At 41.1% G+C, this 20567-nt stretch overlaps 2 protein-coding genes and 1 long non-coding RNA gene across 8 annotated transcripts in view; 1 reads left to right on the top strand and 2 right to left on the bottom strand.

The window, feature by feature from the left end:
* Positions 1–1086: 1086 nt before the first annotated feature.
* On the bottom strand, positions 1087–7604 carry ZNF639 (zinc finger protein 639). Of its 4 annotated transcripts, XM_030227361.2 has the most exons (6): positions 7468–7577; positions 6361–6464; positions 5896–5972; positions 5287–5382; positions 4269–4409; positions 1087–4001 (listed from the first exon to the last, which is right to left on the bottom strand). In XM_030227361.2, the coding sequence occupies exons 3-6, from the start codon at positions 5951–5953 to the stop codon at positions 2854–2856; spliced, it is 1443 nt and encodes a 480-aa protein (XP_030083221.1). In that variant the 5' UTR covers positions 5954–5972; positions 6361–6464; positions 7468–7577; the 3' UTR covers positions 1087–2853. The 4 variants fall into 4 exon arrangements, with proteins under 4 accessions (XP_030083221.1, XP_030083220.1, XP_030083222.1 ...); XM_030227360.2 differs by lacking the exon at positions 6361–6464 and having other exon boundaries at positions 7468–7604; XM_030227362.2 differs by lacking the exon at positions 6361–6464 and having other exon boundaries at positions 4275–4409; positions 7468–7604.
* LOC127059893 (uncharacterized) lies at positions 6479–15979 on the top strand. Its single transcript, XR_007778215.1, has 2 exons — positions 6479–7084; positions 8225–15979. It is a non-coding gene; the product is annotated as an uncharacterized LOC127059893 (long non-coding RNA).
* Positions 15980–16289: 310 nt separating this feature from the next.
* The window catches only part of PIK3CA (phosphatidylinositol-4,5-bisphosphate 3-kinase catalytic subunit alpha), a 37377-nt gene continuing 33099 nt past the window's right edge, over positions 16290–20567 (bottom strand). For all 3 annotated transcript variants that reach the window (XM_030227357.2, XM_050977852.1, XM_050977853.1), the window contains 2 exons: positions 20332–20483; positions 16290–19176 (listed from right to left, as the gene is read on the bottom strand). In XM_030227357.2, coding sequence (XP_030083217.1) covers positions 18906–19176; positions 20332–20483 — 423 coding nt within the window. In that variant the 3' untranslated portion in view covers positions 16290–18905. The remainder of the gene's footprint in view (positions 19177–20331; positions 20484–20567) is intronic.

Genomic DNA, 20567 nt, shown 5'->3' with positions numbered 1-20567 from the left:
AAAAGTCTGAAAAGCGAAGAATCAAATACAGGTCTCTCACAAATATAAAACACTACCAAAACCAATTTCATGATTTTGCATAGCTTCTGCTTGTATTGCTGTTCCTGAAACAGCTGAACCTCACAGGTACCAGTGAACAACCAAAATTTGTACTTACTGCCTTGGAGAAAAATAATAAATACTGGCACAGCCTGGTCCCTAGAGTGTATTTGTGCCTCTCCGGACTGAGATGAGCTGCTCGGGCCCAGGGTGACAGATCTGTGCCGGTACCAGAGCACTCACCTTCCACTTCACCCAAATAACCCAAATGTCATCCCTGTCCTTGGCATGCTCAGCTATGCCCTTCAGCCTTCCACATTCCACGCAGTCTCACTGCCTGTTTTTTCACTACCTATTTTTTATTCATTACCTATTATTCCTACTACTTAGTAACTTTCTTGCTTTAACATGCAGATCATGTGGAAGCCAGCAGTGTACTTGTGTTCCCTTTTAAAATGAGACATACTACTCCCGTACACTTCCATTTACTCTCTGATAGAGATTAAAAAGAAAATACTAACATTAGTCCCTCATTTACAAAATCCAACCTAAAATGACCCTGGATACATTTCCTGTTTAGATGCTGGATTTTAGTTTGGAATTATCTGGCTTCACAGCATTCCTGTGGAGGATTGTTTTGATTCCCATTTTAGAGATCAGAAATAACCCAACTCAAAGACAGCCATGAAGTTATTCATGTCAACAAGCAAGTTTGCTGTGTCACAGGGCTCTGTGCTGGCACAGGACACCACCTTTCCTGCTGGGGACACAGTGCTGGTCTACACAAATATACACACTTTGTAAGCCCCCTTATTTATTTTTGGGGATTTTTAAATGACTTTTTTCCACTTCTTGTCTCTGTCTCCCAGAGCAGCTTTCTGTCCAGAGCTCAGCTGTGCCATTCCACCTCTGTGCCATCAGCAGGAGCAGAGTTTTCAGAGAACTAGCATTCCCCCTTTCAGATATACGAGCAAAATTAACTTTCCATATAGAAAATAATTAATCTTAGTGTTTTGTTAACTATATTATTGCTACCATTTTAAGCCAGCCAGGGAAGAATGTGTTCAAAATAGGAAATCAGCAATTGTACCACAGATGCCATCATTCTCTATACAAGGGAGTAATAAAATACAGCAAGATATCCTCAGGTTGCCCTTTCAATGACAAAACATAAGATCTAGTAGTATATCAGCATTTCAAAGTGACAGAAATGGTCTTGCCTCTCACAACAAAATAAACAATCAGTGGTTCATAGACTTTCCAGAAATACTTCTCTGGAAATCAGAACTTCAATTAATCGATAACATTCAGCCAAGTTTTATCCTTAGCTTTAAAAATCAAATCCAAAGACCCTTGCATGAAATCAGAACTTCAATTAATCGATAACATTCAGCCAAGTTTTATCCTTAGCTTTAAAAATCAAATCCAAAGACCCTTGCATGCCTTGAAGCTGATAACACCAAACCTCACTGATCAAGAAATGTTTGATACATTAATTAGCTCTATACAAAGCTTGCATTAGACAATCTTACATTACAAATTTACAATCAATGAAGAAAGAAATGTAAACTCCACCAGTAATTATTATAAGTATTTTCACTGTGGTATCTAGCATGATCTAAGTGACCTCACTCTTGTTTTTTTATCTGTACAAGTATCCACTCAGATATAGAGCTACAGAATGAACTGTAAAAACTCACTTCCAATGATTACAATGGCAGGATAGTGCTTTGTATAATATTAACAGATGTGTGAAATAATTTGAGAGTGATTAGTAAAAATTTTGTTAACTTACTGTTCTTTTAAACCCATATATAAAAGTTTAAAATTTACAGAGTTAAAATAACATTCCTCAAGTTACTAGTGATGGAAAGATAATTATAAATATACAGAATTACTACAATAATATAGACTACTAGAAGTTTTCTCTAGTCAGGTTGGTGACATCCATAATTTCAGTGAGAGCTATATTAAGATTTTATGTAAGAAATTAATTTTGTACATTCTCAGCAGGATCACGTAAATTCCTTTTGCAATTACTCTTTAGAGCACGATCCAATCCAAACCCAAGCAATGTGTGTCTCCTCAGTGCATTAAAAGACAGGAACTGAAGGTAAATAAAGGGAACATCATGTGGGAGTCATGCAGTACGTATGTGGAAAAGTATGTTGTGCATGTGTTGGACAGTCCCACAGATGAGACAGAACAAAGTGAACAGTGAAGTCAGAACGTGTCCCAGGAGAAAAACAGGACAATAGAAACATAAGGTGGGAAATGAAGGCTGGTATGTGAATCTGGAGATGTCCATGCCTGGGAACTTTTGGAGAACCCTTATCTTTGGCATTACACTTACACTTACTACACTTTGGCAGGCCAGTGCTTCTGCTAAACACCAGTGCAGTGACCTGCTGCCACCCAGGGTAACATGAGTTGGATGTGGAACTGAGACCAGCATTGGGTTATTTAAGCATATATATTTGCTTTGTTTTTGTGCCTTTTTAAACTCAAGAGAGTTGATCTTGTACACTAGACATGAAAGAGCAGGATGACCACCAGAACTGGTATCACAACATGCAATTACTCCCACTGTCCCTCCCCCCCAAAATCTGATCCATCACAGTGTAATGTGATTACTCCTACTGAAACTCCTAGACAAGGAAATTCACAACACCAAGTGCAATACATGCTATGCTGATATAAAGATGAAAACATTAGAAATGTACAGTTGCTGTTTAAAATTGTATTTAATATCACATTCCAGTGACTGGAAATTAATTCAAATTCTAACAAATTGATTACAGGGAAAGAAAGCAATCACACCGTCTCATGTATCTGAAGATGACTTAAAAGATCTTTTTCATTCCCAAACCTCATTAAACAATCAGTACATTTATGAGGCAAATCTGCTGAATGCCTGAAATCCAAATGAGTTTTAAGGTCTTCAATTTGTCCTGTTGAATACTCACAGTATTGACACAAATAAATCCCTTCAGATAAATGAGAGCTTAGGTGCTTGCAATATTCCAACATACCTGAAAACCCCTTCCCACAGTCATCACAAACATGGGGGAATATTTTGGTGTGCTCAATAGCTACGTGCCTGTTGACATTTGTATGCAGCCTGCTCCTAAAGCCACATACCTGGCACACAAAGAAGTTTTTGCATTTGTCAAAACTGATTTTGTTGATGAGGCTGTACTGGCCACGCTCCTTGTTGTTGTAGCTGTCGCTCAGCTCGATGAGGCGGCAGGCGTGCTCGTTCACCACGTGGCTGTGCAGATCCTCGGGGTCGTTGGTCTCGTGCTCACAGAACTGACACAGGTACTGCTCGTCACAGCTGTGCTCCTGGAAGTGCAGGTACAGCTCACTGCTGGAGGAGAACTGCACATCACACTGCTCACACCAGTAAAGGTGGTCGTTGAAGTGAGTGTCTGCTATGTGCTGACTCAGATTCTCAAAAATCACCGTTTTGTAATCGCAGTATTTACAGATGTATGGATCCTCCTCGTGTAGTTTTACGTGCTCAATAAGCTGCACTTTACTGGAGAAACTTTCTTTACAAACTTTACAGACATGAGTGTCTGTACATGTCTTGTGCTTCAGGATCATGTGCTGCTTCAGATCAGAGAAATACTTGCTGTTGAACTCACAGAGCTCACACTTGTACAAGCCACTGCTGTTGGCTCTCAGCAAGGGCCATTTCTGTTGAGCTGTGATATTCAAAGCCTGGTTCTTCTCAAAGATTTTACAGGTCTCCAGAGGGACTTCTTCAAGGTCCTCAGCTTCCAGCTTCTCAGGTGACACAGTCTGTGTTTCTATATCGTGAACTTCTACAGCATTCACTTCTGTGGTAGAAATTTCTACAGTTTGGATATCTAGAGGTTTCTCCTCTTCTGTGGGGCTGTCACTGAATATAGGTGAATCACATAAGTCTCTGCACATTCCACTGTTAGTACCTTTATCTGCAGGAGGAAATACATAATAGTAGGTTGAAAAAAACCCTGCTACAAAACACCTGGGCCCATTTTTAACTTTTCAGCTGCAACAGCTTTCAAATGCAAAGACCAGTTATTTCTCCCCTGCCAGACTATGATGTATTATCAGCTAAGAAAGCAATACCAGAAACTATAAATCCTTCACCATTTCTGTCAAAGCAAGGAAGTTATATGAAAAGCCAGTAGCAGCTGGGCTCTCCAACCTCCCAGCACTTTATCTGCAAACACACTGACCTTTACCTTTATCCTTCTTTTTAGGGTCTGGGCAGTGCATCCCAGCATGTGAGTGTGCCCCGCTCCAGTGAGAGCTCCCGGCATGCACCGGACTCCCGTCATCATCCGTGTCCAGGCTCTGCACAGGACTGTGGAACCTGCCTGCAAAGGCAAGGGAAGCATTTCCTTGTCATCATTTCTCCACACTAGCATCATCCTGATTCCTGAATTTAGTCATAGATCTTACTTACTATTTATTTATTGTACTTGCATAAATTTATCTTTATATACTAAGCGCATCAGAACCTACATTTTTAAAAAGTAACAACAAATACCTTGAAAATTATTTCCATACTTGCAGAGAAAAACAAAAGAATTCAAAAAGTAACAAAGCTATCTAGAAGATTTCAGCAGAAAATACTGAATTTACTACTGAAAATACTGAACTGATTATACAGAAAAAAAACTTAAAATCCTTAAATGAAACATTACATTTAGAAGACTCAACTTAAAAAATATTCTTCTATATTTCTGGACATTGTATTTTAAAATATGATATTTTTTAAAACTTCTGCAGACTTTACGGTTAAATATTAAAGTGAAAAGAAAAATAAATAGACTAAAAATCCTCCATCATATTTACTCTGCTAAGTTTCCACCCACTATTGGATGTTTTATAAAAGCATTTTGTTTTGCCATGTACAAGTACAATTCAATGCAACTGTTGGTAATTTCCATCTGAACTCACCAACTTTATTACCTGGGTAGTGAGTACTGGAAGTAGTTTAATCACCGTTATAAATGTAAAATTGAAGGGTCTTTTTGTTGTCATTGTTTCTACTTTGAAAACTGAAATACAGTTTGTGATTGTAACAATTGTAACAATTGAACAATTGAACAACCTCCCACCAGTCTAAGGACCATCAGATCACAAGGACACTGAAATCACCTGCTTATACTGTGTATTCTGTTTGCTTCTATGCATAGGAACATGATACATTAAAGAACTGCAGAACAGGACCCCAAAACATAATCTTACCTCTGTTTATATCTGGCTGTCTCATGGAACAGACACTATAGCAGTGGTCAGAAAAAATCCCACTGTTGTCTATGTATCTGCTTGCACCTGAAGAATCTAAACCAAAACATCAACAGAAAAAGTTTAAGTACTCATGCCTTGTTGTAGCTACAGATGTATTTCATCATCAAAATTCTTTTCACATTTTGACTAGTTGTTCTGGAAGAATTCCTGCTGCCCTGATGTTTGGAGTATCAGGTCTCTGCTCCCACTGAGGACATTGACAAGTGTGTGGTCTGCTCAGCACTGAATATTCCTCTCTACCCACCCCACCCTAACTTTTACAGAATTCCTCCCCTCTGTGGAAGCAGAATCACCTTTATTTGCAGCTAAAGCTAGTTCCCCCATGTGCAGGAGTACAGAACAACCCACTCAGGTGCATTGGCTCAAGGTGGCCCAACAAAGAAGCCTGCAGAGTGGGTGCTGCCCATTCAAGCCAAGATTTCTTATCCCACCCTTTGTGTCACTGCTTTTCCACATATTGGCACAAGTGGTCGCTTCTTGTAGTTTCTATTCTGAGAAAAAAGATTAACTTACTAAAAGCGTACATAACTCAAGCTCCAGACTGACCTGAGTAACGAGAAGGATGCAGGGTCTTCCTTTTCCTCTTTTTAGGATGTTCATTCATTTTGAACAGTCTGCATGAACTGTAAAGTAAAAACATTTAAGAATTAGACTTGTTTGTATCTAGTTTATCTTTCAGAACCTTATGGAACAATACAAGCATTTTTAAAACCTGCATATCAAATACAAAAGTTTTTTCCTACTCCCTCTTCATGCCCCCCAGCCTATTTTGATACAGTTAAGAATCCACTAAATGCACACAGCTACTGAAGTCCAGTTTCTCATTTCTGCCCTGAAGCAAAAAGGTTCACCTAAAAGACAGACAAGTCAGAACTCCAGGTACTCCAGCACTCAGGGTCATCTACCAGCCTTTTCTCCAGCACCCTTTCTGTCAGAGAGAGGACATTGAGGCAGAGCCCTTCAGAAACAAGTTTTAGTGTTTAAAATACTAACACAGTCATGCTCTCTTACCAAAAATCCTAGACTCTTCAGTATCAGGCAGGAGAGCAGCTAAGAAGCTGATGACTGTACAGCTTCCAAATGTAGTGAATACATCAGCTCAAGAAGACTTTCACCTACAGAGTGACAGCATTTTAAACCACTTAAAACTTTAGCACAAAATAGAAAAAAACCCCACAGAATCAGATACACGTGATACAAATACTACAAAAAAATAAATCTATGGAACTTGAAGCTAGACAGCAACATAAGAAGTTGATGTTAATTTCGGTTCAGAGCATCAAAATTAGTAAGGTGGATGCACTGGTGTATTGATTTTTCTTTTGTCTCAAGCTAGTTGGCTTTTGCTGCACTTGGCAGCTCCTGAGAGTTGAAAAATATTTGGAAAGGAAACACAAATACTTGACCTATATACGGGACAAACAGTCTTGGAGAAGAAAAGGCTGCAAACAAGGAATGTGATGCGGGTTGCCATTACTGAAGAGCACTTGGGCGCCCAGGATGTTCTGCAGTCAGTGCCATGCACCGGAGGTGAAAGGAGGGGAAAAAGGGCCCTGATCAAGTCAACGATGTCCTCCTGAGATTAAATATTTTCTGAACTAAAATTTTATTTCAAGGGATGGAAAAATAGCTGATTTGAACGTTATATCATGATCTAGAACTATCAGTACCCTCACCGTTTTCTGTGATTGCAAGGGAAGAAGGGACAGCGCAGACACCGCAAGTCTCACCCCAGGTAACGCGCGTGAAAAGCTCAACCTTTTCTGCACGGATCGCACCGCGGGGCAGACCGCAAGGCGGGCTGTTCTATTCCAGCGGCTTTCCTGGCCCTGAAAAGCGGGATCCAGGCCCCGAGCACCGGGATCCCGATCGACCCCGGGGCGGCGCGGCCTGCGCGGAGGCCGCACGGGGAACCCCTGGCGGGAGCGCGGCAAAGGCACCGCTCCGGCCCGGCGGCAGCCGCGGGCACGGGCGAGGCCGCGACCCCGCAGGGACGGCGGAGAGGGCCGTGCCCGGGGCCGCACCGGGAGAGCCGCGGGCCAGGCCGTGAATCACAGCTCACCTCCCCGGCGGGGCCGGGGCACGGGCGGCTCCCCGGGCGCTGCAGCCCGGACTCACCTGCCGGCCGCCAGAGCCGCTCCGCTCCTCCGGAGCTCGGCGTGGCCGCTCCGCTCGCCCCGCTCCGCTCCGCGCGGGCCCGGCTCGGCCCGACCGCTCCGCGGGCAAGGGGCGGGAAAGGGGCGAGCGGCCGCCGTCCGCAGCGCCCCCTGCCGGCCACGGCCGCCTCCGCACCCGCCCGTCGCCATAGCGACAGCGAGGGGCCTAAATAAATACCACCATAAATATTTGTACCACCTAAGGTGGTACAAATACCACTTTAGGTGGTATTTGTACCCGTATGGCGACGGCGAGGGGCCTAAATAAACCTTTAGGTGGTATTTGTACTCGTATGGCGACGGCGAGGGGCCTAAATAAAGCTTTAGGTGGTATTTATACCCGACACCGTCTGCACCGCCAGGGCCAGGGCCTGCAGCGTGTAAGGCTGCTTGAGAACTGTCTGTCCTCCCGCTTTTACAGAAATGAGAGGGTGATGTCAAAGCCGGAACCTTGTAAAGCTCAACTTTACTTTTTGTGTCAGTGTTGAAGCTGTCCTTTAGAGCTATTGTATAGGTGAATCAATATAGAGTGTATCATAAATATATACAGTACAAGAAAGAAATCTATAGATACAGAAAGACAAGGAGTTATTGGAGAGGCTCCAGCAGAGGCACAAAGTGAGGAGGGGTCTGGAGCATCTCTTGTAGGAGAGGCTGCAGGACTGGGGCTGGTTGGTCTGGAGCAGAGACATCTGACAGGGGATCTCATCAATGCACAGAAGTACTTCAAAGGCAGGGGCCAGAAGATGGTGCCAGACTCTTTTTGGTGGCTCCAAGCAACAGGATGAGGAGCAATGGCCATGAAGTAAAACACAAGGCGTTTCACCTCAACAGGAGGAAAAGCTTCTTCACACTGAGGATGGCAGAGAACTGGAACAGCTGCCCAGGGAGTTTGTGGATTCTTCCTTTCTAGAGACATTCCAAACCCACCTGGATGTGTTCCTGTGCTACCTGCTCCAGGTGACCATGCTTTGGACTGAATGATCTCCAGATGTCCCTTCTAAAAAACTAACAATTCCATAATTCTGTGAAGTACGTATAAATAAGGGTTTGAAAATTAAAATAATCAACTCTCCCTTTTCCAAATTTATAATCACATCTTTTTTTGCTGATTTCTTCTTCATGCCACAGGAAAAAGCATCAAATTGTATTGGTTCACAAAGCAGAACACTTCAAACAGCATCTTACTATTTTAAAAAAATATCTCATTATCTTTGAAGAAATGAGGCAGGCCACTACAGTCCCTTATTTCCATGACTTAAAATAACTTAGGAAATTTTGCTAAGTGTTTCATTCATTGAATTGTTTTGCTCTGGCTTAGCCTGAATTTACCTAGTTCTGTGAAAAAGTTTTGAATTAGCAGAGAATCCACAATAACTCTAATTATGTTGCTCCACTGACTGGCAAAAAAAAAAAAGAAACTATACCCTGTTTCTGGTCTTAGTTTTATTCATTATTTGGTAGATGAAACTGGACTTACTCTGTTTATGAAATCCTTTATCCTTTGTCCTGAGGCTGGAAACATCCCTTTAGAGTAACATGACTTTAGAGCCAGATGGAAAGAGCTTCATGCTATGATCACACAGGAGCTTTGGTGATGAGCAGCAAAACACAACTAAAGGTCTCCTTCTGCTGGCACACTGCCGAGCCCTCAGACACGAAATAAATGTTGTATGCCTACAATCTCCTGCACTGAGTTACCAATCCAACAATATCCTGGTCTCCCAGTTCAGCTTGTTCTCTGCTTTTTATTCCAGCCGTGGTTGCTGAGGTGTCCCCAGGACGGCTTGTGTTAAAGGTCTCACAAATTGGCTACAGCCTCCCAAATGGGCGGATGCTCACATGCCTCACCCTCTATTCACCGAAATGTTTTCCATGCAAGCATTCCAGGAAAGCACTTTCCCCAGTTCCCAGCGGAGGGCAGCGATGAGAACCTAAAATCCACACATGGCAAAGGGAGAGCAAAAAAAAGCCAAACCTAAACCCAAGCTTCTGCTTTGAATTCAGCCCTCCTTCTGAAGCAAACGCAGGCGGACTGAAGCATCTTCTGTACCTTTGGACTGATTAATTCTCCACCCAAAGCGACACAGCCCAACACCACTTATGTCAGATAAAAAGACGAGGCTTTAAGGGAAAGAAGAACATCTGAGGAGGATCCCCTTTGAAGCTGCAGACCCAGTTCAAAGTCACACGCATCAAACAGAGCCATCAATGCTTTAGACAGAGAAGCCTAAATGAGTCTTGTTCTTTAAACCACCACGCGCTTGGGATGTTGAGAGAGCTCTGGGTGAGGTTTTAATCAGTCAGAACTGAAAATACAGAAGAGCCTATGTGATATTCACATTCTTGTTTAAATGGGCAACATAGATGATGCTCATTTCAGTTAGTAGGGATGTATCCTGACCAAAACAAGCATGGGGTAAACCCTTTCTTCAATGAAAGCAGTTAGCATAGCTCGTGAGGATAACCTTCACTGCAGGTGGGTTTGTTAGTGTTTAAAAGGACATGTAGGAGGTTACTTGAGCTATCTTGTCTAGCATCAGGTTCTTTGCTCTTTTGTTACATGGGCTCAGAGTTTAGATTGAGTCTTTCCAAGGCAGGTTGGCGAACAGGCTGATTTCTGAGCATGAAATCAGGAGGACTTACTGAGATTCCCATGCTAAAGCAAACTGCTCACATTGCAAACCTTTCTTGTTTCACCAGCATTATTTTGCAAATTTTCTGTGATTTTTTTTCGCGTTTAGACTTAGAACTACCACAAAAATCACACCCTGGTACTAAATGGCAGTAAAGTCTAAAATTTGTATTTGGACAAGTGCTGATGATCCTCTTGTCCTGAAGCATCCTGTGCAACTAGCAGAGTTGTAGCCACTCACAACCATTTCATAGTTATTAGGCAAAGGTAAAACTCACCTTATGTATAATAAACACAAGTTTAACCTGTTAGTTCAGATTACTGAAGTAGCTAGTTCCAAAGCCCCAGCCATACTTTTCAGACCAGAGCTCTGCTGAAGCTTCAAAATAAATGTAAGGATGATGATGTCCATCTTTTATTATGGGGTTGGTCCAGCACAGGCTGAGCACCTGCTGGAACACAGCCCTTCTCAAAGCTGGGCAGTGTGACCTGAAACAGAACTGACCAGTGCACAAAGTTTAGAGCTGACTGGGGACAAAAATGTTTTTAAAAACCTGATTAAAAATCCTGACACTTGCCTTATCCCTCCAAAAAAAGGTGAAATTCTCACAAGAGAACTCAAATCCTTCCCAGTTTGTTAGGAACTGGAGTCCAAAGTAGGCCAACATGGCTGCAGAAGGAGTCCCTTTGCAGCCTCGTGCTATTATACTGCCAGTGAGTATTTTCCCCAAATATGTTTGTCACTCTTTCAAAGTTAGTATTGGACACAAAAATATAACCTTGTTTGTTTGTTTGTTTTCAGTTATAATTTTGGTAATGAAAGCATGGAGCATATTTTTCAAAACCAGATTGATTTAGCAGGGACTGTAAACCATCAAGCTGAAACACTTCAATATCTTCTTTCTTGTCACAGCTTTTTACAGCCCACGTCTAAAACTAAAATAAAATTACTTATTTGAGGGATCAGCATTTACAAGAACAAATGCCACACTCATATTGGACTTTTCACCCCTAAATAATGCAAATTCTATTTCTGTTCCCCCCAGATTAACTGAGGTATGCAATTCCCATTTCCTTTCTTCTAGCCTTTTTCAAAGGCAGAGCTGCAACACCAAATCACACACCAAGAGTGAATAATCCTTAAATTCTCACTTCAGAATTCATAGGTATACCAACCACATAATTTTAATTTAGTTGTTAGTATATACATTAACACTCAAAAGTGTGATAAAAACCAAAGTAGTTTTTTTAATAAACAGCATGATACAGACCGCAAAGATAAATAAAAAGCAGACTTTTTACAGTTTCCCATGAACATGAACTACAATAAGTATCATAGGCCAAACTTTTGTTACTTGAGTAGCAGAGCAGAAGGGTTAAAAAAGGGGGTGTGGTATTTTTTATTTAAAGTACTGCAAGACTATTCTCAGTATGACAGCACATGCATCTTGCTGCATCTTAAATACTTTTTGGCCCATTATTACTAAAAATGTCTTGCTTTCTACCTGCTTTACCACAGACCTTTATCACAGAATGACACACATGGCAACATCCCCCCATGCCCCAGTAGTGGTTATTTCAAAGGTAATTGTCTCATTTTTAAAAGATAATTGAAGCACTGGTGGGGGTTTTTACTTTCCCTTTGATGCAGACAGGTAACTGCTCCCAGCTTCAATGAAGTTACACAGAAGCATGGAGAGCTGACACCCTCCTGGGCTCTGTTTTTACCCAAAATGCCAACAGGATGCTGGGCTGGCTCAGGAGGAGCAGGTCGAGGGAGGTGAGCCCTCCCCCTGCCCCTCTGCTCAGCACTGATGGGGCCACACCTGGAGCTCCCAGTACGAACCTGGATGTGCTGGAATGGGTCCACGGAGGGGATGGACAGGAGAGGAGGCTGAGGGGGCAGGGACTGGGGTCCTGTCAAAGAGAAAGCCCAGGGGACATCTGGTCAAAGACTTGACAGGGAGGAATAAAGACAGGCAAGGCTTTTCTCAGTGCCCACTGAAAGGGCAACAGGCAATGAAATAGAAGATATTTCATATAAACATTATGAAAAAAAAAATTGACTGTGGGTTCCTCTTTCTCAGACAGACTCTAAACCCAGCTAGGCCATGCCCTGGGCATCCTGTTCTATTGCTGACCCTGTTTTGAACAGGGTGTCTGGGCTAAATGTACTCCCAAGGTCTTTGCCAACCTCAATGGTTCTGTGAAATCTCTGCAGTTGTGTTGTTATTTACAATGAGAACAATACTCACAACATTTCAAACCTAAGAATCCAGAACCTCAGACTGCAGCCAAATATATTTAAAGCCCTTTTCTCCACCAGGGAAGTAGATTTTCATAGTGTAGTGGATATTCACAGTTAAAATTTTATGAGGTGCAAAGAGAAAGGATGATACTCCTAGATAATGAATTCCACATTTTTCTTCACATGAGAAATGAAGAATTTGGACCACAGCTGCTATAAGACAAGAAGATTAATCTATTCCTTTTCATTCCCCAGCCCCAAGTGAAACAGTAAGACAGTTTTGGACAGCCTGGGGCAGCTGATAATTCAGGATATAGAACATTATTAATAAAGCCTGAAAATAGATTAAAAATAGTTAAAGAAACAAGGCAGAATGAGATTGCAACTATGAATATCCATATTTTGGCTCACAATAATTGACTAAACTACAACAGACAAAGATTCTTGAAAAAAACCAGCTTATGCCTGAATTAGGCTTTCAGTAACTTCAGCAATACAATTAAGTCAGGTTTAGTTGAGATAAATTTTATGACTGGAACAGGAGCCTAACAAAATAAATGCAGTTACACTGAACTGAATGGCCCCTGAAGCAGTTGAATAACTCCTGGGAATCAGGCACCAGAATTCAAAAAGATCAAGAGAGAATAGTGTATTTTTTGCCTTCCTTCTGCTGCAGCAATATTGCATCACATACAGGAGTGACAGTAAGGACACTTAAAACACACATACACAAACCAGTGGGGACACTAACTTCAAAGGACAGGCAGAACTGTGCTTCAACTGATCTTCTCTTAGAAATATTTTATGATGTTCTTATGCTCTGGGCATGTCCCAGAGGGGTGTTGGAGAGAGAAGGGACAGAGGGATTCACCTCTGGCTTTGAGTCAGGAGCACTAACTCAGACTTTGCAGAGTCTACCCCATAAAGCTCAGATGTCCAGAACACTGTATGGCAAATGAAGAACAATGATTTTTTTTCCTGAGTGTGGGTTCAACAAGTCTGTATGCTACAAAAGAGTAAGAAGAGGAAACATTTAAACTAGCAAGGAACAAAAATATTGAAGTGTCAAGAATGGAACAAACTGTAGACAAGATCACTCTACTTTTGGAGAGCTGAAAAGGCTATTTTGTTAATAAAGACTATTTCAAAGTAAAATTATCAAGTGTTTAACTGGGCTGCTACTAAACATTCCTCTCCTTATGAGAACCTTTCATACTGAATCATAGGAACAAATAATCTTAAACTCTGATACACATACAGCCTAATTCTGATTTCATATGCTGTTGTGAATCCAGAGCAATTCTGATGAAGTGAGTGTTGTATCAGCATAAAGTGAAATCAGAATTCCTCAAAGAGAAGAGCACCTATGGGCTTGGTTAGTATATGCAAATAGAGAACTTCTATAGCCAGTTTCCAGTTGGGTTCCCTTCATTAACACAGATGTAAAAAAAAGTAAAACCAAACAAAGAAGAACCCCGAACCAACACCAGCTGCAGGGGTGGTGAGCTACACAACATTTTGGACAGACAGAGCCTTACCTAAACTGAGACAACTTCCAGCACAAAATAAAAAGATGCAAATTCATTATTTGTATGAAACATGTATTGCAAAATTAAATCGGGATTCAACAATCTGCAACAACATCCACAGCTATATAGTGTTTTTAAAAAAACAAGTGTGGTTCTTCCATTCAAGTAAAACTAGAACAAGTGAAAGAAGTTAAAAAAAATCCTAGAAGCAGCAAGTTACAATTCTTTCTGTAATACCACACCATTTTCATTAACTTGAAGTATTTTCAAGATGTCAGAGACATCAACAAAAATAATAATTTCAAGTGGCTTTTCTGATATTTGTTTTTTGAATGGGTCCAGCCCAGGTCTGCAACCTGTACAGACATGCAAAACAGGAGGAATTCATAATTACTATTAAGAACAGACATTTGAACATGCCAGTTATATAATGACAAAGCAAAGACAATACCTTCAAATTGTCAACAAACATGGGCTACTGACCACTAAAGGGCATTTAATACTTTACAGAAAAAGGAAAGTTGGCATAAAAACCCACAAACAACTCGCCAAACCACCACCAGCAGGGTCATCACGTACAAAGTTCTTATAAACCTGGTAATTTCTATATTGTCCTCAATATGCAGGCTCCTATCTTTTCCACAAGATGCCAAATCACCTACAATTTTGGTTTTATTTAAAAACCTTTAAAAAAAATTCAAATTATACTGGAAGTCTGTTTCAACTATAAAAAAACTACCAGTGCACCCTTTCAGACAAAGAAGTATGAATATATAAATCAGTACAGGTAATTCTGCTACATTTAGGAAAGCAATGAATGTAATTCTAAGTAAAATTAATATGCAGCAGCCTGTTCTGTCATTATATTAAACACAGTTTCACAGCTGAAAAAGTGACTGGTTTTAAATTTTATTTCACTAAAACACCATTTCCTAATGCTTTCTGATAAAACACATGGCCCAGTCTTGGACTCCTTGCTCTGGCAGTCTTAAAAGGAAGTTCTGCAGAAGCAAGGTGCCCAGATTCACTTCAAGGCCAAAATAAACTACTTTAGTATTTTGTGCATCTGATTCCCAGAACAAAGGGAGCATTTTCAAATCTCCATGAAGTGGGAATAATTAAAAATAAGCTGAATTCCAAGCTATTTCTGTAAAAATCTAGGACTCAGTTACAAGTGCTTTCATGGTGTGTAAGCAGGTCTTCTTTCTGATACTGGGAGCAGATGACATCCTCTCATTTCGATCAGGGTAAGCAAACAGTGCCTCCTCTATCCTCAGTGAAGTTACATCAGCATGGAGCTGCTGTGGCAGGATGCAGTAATTAGGGTTCAACACTTTGAAGTTGAGAAAAGGATTGCTCTGTTCTGTGAAACACTGGCAGGATGTTTTTCAAATGCCCATCCTGGTTATGCAAAGAACTGGGTAAAGCCCAGGACCTTCTACTTTTTTTAAAAAAATTGTTGAAAGGCTAAAATTACCCCCAACTGTATTATGTCTGTACCACTCTGAGGTTTCCTTTCTTTTACTGTTTGATTCTCATCATAACTTCCACAGCTTATGCACAACATTTAATTGCAGTAACTTCTGGAAACAGAGCCTGACTCCTCATACCTCTGGGCAAAAAGGGTGCAAAATACTGTGCTTGAACTGAAAGACATTTATACTCCTATTTACAGAAGGGCTAGGAAGGAGCAAAGTACAAACAAATCTGGCCTCATAACATCCAATAAATTTGAGTTGATCTTTTCACCCAGGCTGGAAAAGGCTGACCATTTCTTGCATAAACGAGGTAAAGCATTGTTTCAACACCAGATAAAAACGGATAATATAGCACCTAATGTGATGTCTGTGCAACACTTTTACTCAGTTAAATTAAGGATTATAGCCAACAGGGTTTCAGATTTGGTGAACTAAACTTAAACTGAAACTAACCCATTTTAAGAGCTAAACCATTATTGTGTGTGGACTGCAAAGTAATAGATACAAGAGTAACTTTGCTCTAGAAAGTACAAACAAGCTTAGCAGGAGTTAAAATATTCATATGAACAAAAAGGAGTATGTAACAGTCAATAAAAAGAGCAATGGGAAGTCTATTGGACTACTCCAAAATATTTCGTGGAACTAAGGAAATAAAACTTCACATTTCCCATACTATTCTCAGACCTTCTGGAGTTTCCACAAAACCAGGTTTCCCCCCACAACATCAAGTATCCATGCATGCAGTAATCAGCTGCAGGATGCTGACTTTGAAAGCGTCTTGAAACACCAAACCTTGGCTTTACAATCCCCAAAGTCTTTCACAACGTAATTGATTGCACATTTTTAATATATTACAATTTGCTAAATGAAGCCAACCACTCATTACCTCATCAGTACAGCCTGCACGAAGTACAGTTTATTTATATGCTTATATTCTAGTCTAACACCAACTGTCAGCATATTTTATATTACACGTGGTATTGCACTTTCTGAGTGGCACCTCGGTGCATGTTTGCAGTGAACAAGCTGAACCCCCAAAAGCCCCAAACCTTTGGAATTCAAGTGCTGCCAATCTAGCAAGTTTAAAATGTTAGGGTGAATGTCACCCGCTGAACTATTATGGGCTTTGCTAACTTTAAAAAAAAACCTGTTTAGCAATTAGAAAAACAGTCCTACCTGAAGTTGTGCATAAGGGCAATCTGAAATCCTCGGTACTCTGAACAGTTTCAAAACATGGTGCCAATTTCATTGATTGCACACATTGTAATTGTGTTAAAGGACAACAACTAGATTTACAAATATATATTACACACACGCACAAAACAGACAAAGCTATAAAATGTTTGGTAACTCCACATGCTTTGAGCTAGCCAACATATCTGTCTGCTGAACTGCTAATTATCAATCATATTGAAAATCTAAATTGCTATTTCTGATGTATCTTACTGAATTCAACAACCACTTCCAAAGGAGGAAGAAAGAGGAGAAATGGTAGACCCAAATTTTGAGGGTTTAAATGAGCATTCTTGAAATAGCCAGCATATCATTTCAGTAATGTGAAGAGTGATTCCCAAAATTCTTTTAGAGACTTAGGCCAAGTTCCCCTTTGGCTTTAGTGGGTATATTCCCACTACTTCACTGGTACTTGTGTCCTCTTTCACTAGGGCTGAATTTGGTCCTAGGAGTATGTCTGGTCACCTTCAGTGACGTTAATGAAAACGGGAGTCTTGGACAGATAGAACTGGGTTGCAAAATTAAGAGAGTTAATATTGGACAAATCATGTAAATAAAGAATATATATTAATAATAGTTCCTATTATATAAATAGCCTTTATAAAAAAATAATCTTTCAATAATTTTAATAACTCACCTTTCTTTAGGTTCTGGAAAACATGTATGAAAAAAATCTATTCAGTTCAAGTTAGATTAAAGCAAACCTAAGATGAACACTACAGCTCTCTGTTGCACTAAACCCAATTCTGACCATTCAATTTCCAGGTTAGTCAGTTTTTGGGGATGATAGGGAATTTCTTTGTGAAAGTATGAATTGCACCCCTAGAAATTCATAGCAGAAGAAACACCATACTGAGCAGGCCCATTTCCTACTGCCTTCAGAAACAGTGCAGATGACGGACCCAGAAATCAAAGGGCCACCCAAACCCCACAAATGTTAATGCCTCTGAGCACATTTAAAAGGCACTGTCCTCTCACTAATGTTTTTAGAGCTTCAAACTCCTTCCCTTTAAACTATGCTGCATTTAAGTATTTGCTATCACTTGAATTCACTTTCCACTCTCCCCAATCCAGCACAGTCTCCACCTGCTGTACCAGATCTAAGGTAAGATGTGATGGACTCTTACGTTCACAGTAGTCCTATTTTCTTTTTCCTTCTACTTTATCCTATCAAATGAGAAAAGGAAACATTCTTCCAAGTTTACCTTTTTGAGCTTAAGGCATAACATGAATCATTGAATCACAGAATACAGTGAGTTGGAAGGGACCCACAAGGATCAGAGTCCAACTCGTGGCCCTGCAAAGACACCCCAGGAATCTCACCCTGTGCCTGAGAGCCTTGTCCAAACACTCCTTGAACTCTGTCAGGCTTGGGACTGTGACCATTTCCCTGGGAGCCTGTTCAGTGCTCAACCAGCCTCTGGGTGAAAAACCTTTTTGTAATATCCAACCTAAACCTCCCCTGACTCAACTCCATGCCATTTCCTCAAGTCCTGTCACTGGTCACCAGAGAGAAGAGATTGGTACCTGCCCCTCCACTTCCCCTCGTGAGGAAGGTGCAGACCTCGATGAAGTCTGAGCTCCTCTTCTCCAGGCTGAACAGACCAAGTGACCTCAGCTGCTCCCCATACAGCCCATTCCCCTCCAGACCCCTCACCGTCCTTGTGGCCCTCCTTTGGACACTCCAATATCCTTATTTTATTTAGACTGTGGCCCCCAAAACTGCCCACAATATTCAAGGTGAGGCCGCCCCAGTGCAAAGCAGAGTGGGCCAATGCCCTCCCTCGCCCAGGTGGCCATGCTCTGCCTGATGCCCCCAGGACACAGGTGGCCCTCCTGGCTGCAGGGCACTGCTGGCTCATGTTCAACTTGCCATTGACCAGGACCCCCAGGTCCCTCTCAACAGCTGCTGTCCAGCCTCTCATTCCCCAGTCCATACACACAACCAGGATTGCCCCATTGCAGGTGCAGAATGTGGCACTTGCCCTTGTTAAACTTCATACACTGGTGATTGCCCATCTCTCTAATTTTCGAGGTCCCTGCACACATCGTACTAAAGCTTAATTTTTGCAGTTTATAATTTTAGTGCTATCTGAAACCCTGTTTTACATTATTTTCCAACAGTTGTTTGAACAATTCATCGCTTTTCTTGCCATAAATTCTAATGTTGTTCATGGTTTGTGCAATTCCTATGCAACCAGTCTTTGCTGCTAACGGGTATTAACAGTGCAGTACCCACAAAGATGGGTATCAGTTCTTGTTTTCTTTGCTGTCAGTTCAGTTCAAAGCGTGTTGCTTTATTGTGTGGAAGATCCAGTCCATTTTTGTTGTCCAGCCACCATGGTGAGCATCATTCATTTGCTTCATGAAGTACTCAAGAGCCTCCTGCTCAGTTTTGTCCAATGCAAGGGTCTTTCGAATGTATGCAATATCGTCAAAGGACTGCAGTTCTGGCATTCCTGAGCCAAGCATCATGGAGAAAAGATTGATGAAGAGATTGGCATGCTGTCGAATTGCCAGGTAAGCCTTATAGCACATCTCCTGAAACCTGGAAGAGACCGGGGGAAAAAAGCTCAGTGCGTTTCTCTACTGGATGTGTATCCCTGCTTCAGCTCCAAAACAGTTTTACAGGTAACCAGACACTAAAAAAGCAGTCTTAGACTAGTAAGAACACCATAATGTAGCTGAGAAGATGCACTCATTCTCCTACTTAGTTTATTTGTGTAAGAATTAACTGTGGTCAGACTAAAACAACATCCAAAGACAGGCTTTGTAGTCTTAAACCCCATCTGCAATTCACACAACTATTCAACACAAATTTTTGTGAGCTCACAGGGCCTTTTTTGTCACTGCTACTGACATTTCAGATTTCAAAAGGTATTTCCTGACACACTGCTAAAATCAGCGCTTTCCCGGCTATCGTCAGAGTTGCATTTCTTCTGTAATTTTATGAGGGCAGCAGCTGTTGCTCCTTAGGTACTCTGAAGAATGCACTGAAAACAGGGACAATTGCTATATCAGACTGGATAAGAAATACCCAGGTTAAGGGAAAACGTGCAAAAAAGCTTCACTGCAGTGTTTAGACAGACACTATAATTCAAAATCTGTCTTCCGTTGCCATCAACATAATGAAATTAGGATTAAAATTGAAACCTCTTAAAGACTGGATTTCTGGAAAGAGATATTAAGAATGACTACAGCAACAGATTTATTTACTGTTATTAAAGTTCTGGCTCAGCAGGTTTTGGCCATTGTCACAAACTACACAGGCCAGCTGAAGAGCTGATACCAGAGCAGTTATAGGAGAGAGAAGTATGGCTGGATGACCAGCAAGGCTCTGATGCACACAACACCCAACATCTAAGAATTCTCAGTAGCTGCAGTTCTGCCATCTCAAGAGGATTTTAAGAGTAAAGTCAAAGAAATATCAGATAATTGAAAAATTACCATTTTTATTTACATGTATGCTGACCCTGCAAATCTCAAGTGAGATTTCATGGACCAAAGGTCACGTAAGTGCTAAGATTGCCCACTGACTAACAAGTGGATGGCTGATCTTCAACTGAAGAACTAGAACATTCCCACTGCAAGCCAATTAAAATACTACTGTTCAGTTAAAAGGTCTAATTATTAAAGGTCACCAGTACTAAAGTGCATTTTAGGTACAAAACACTGGAGGTTAAGTGCATAAAAGAAAGCTCACCTTTCAAACTCCCTCGTTTTGGTACATTCCTGGGCTCCTTTACTAATCACTATTAAGAAGTCTTGTGTTAAGACAAATGGCACACGCTCTCTTTTGTAACCAAATTTTTTCTTCTTGTGATCGAGGAAGTGCCCAAAGTCAATATGAAACAGCTTGGAGAGACAGAAAGGTATTTTAAGATTAATAAATCCTTGCTTAAGTGAACTCACAGTAAAATTGATCATTTACTTATAGTT

Source organism: Serinus canaria, chromosome 9, assembly GCF_022539315.1.
Source record: "Serinus canaria isolate serCan28SL12 chromosome 9, serCan2020, whole genome shotgun sequence".
NCBI lineage: Eukaryota > Metazoa > Chordata > Aves > Passeriformes > Fringillidae > Serinus > Serinus canaria.
The sequence above is the reverse complement of the archived record's forward strand: the minus strand, read 5'-3'. Positions and strand labels throughout refer to the sequence as shown.

Excerpts from the sequence above, each read along its gene's own strand:
- ZNF639 (XM_030227360.2), bottom strand. The coding sequence starts at position 5,953 with ATGAATGAACATCCTAAAAAGAGGAAAAGGAAGACCCTGCATCCTTCT. Across the intron at positions 5,383-5,895 it reads GCATCCTTCTCGTTACTCAG|ATTCTTCAGGTGCAAGCAGA; the intron begins GTCAGTCTGGAG and ends GTTTTGGTTTAG. Across the intron at positions 4,002-4,268 it reads AAAGAAGGATAAAGGTAAAG|ATAAAGGTACTAACAGTGGA; the intron begins GTCAGTGTGTTT and ends TTCCTCCTGCAG.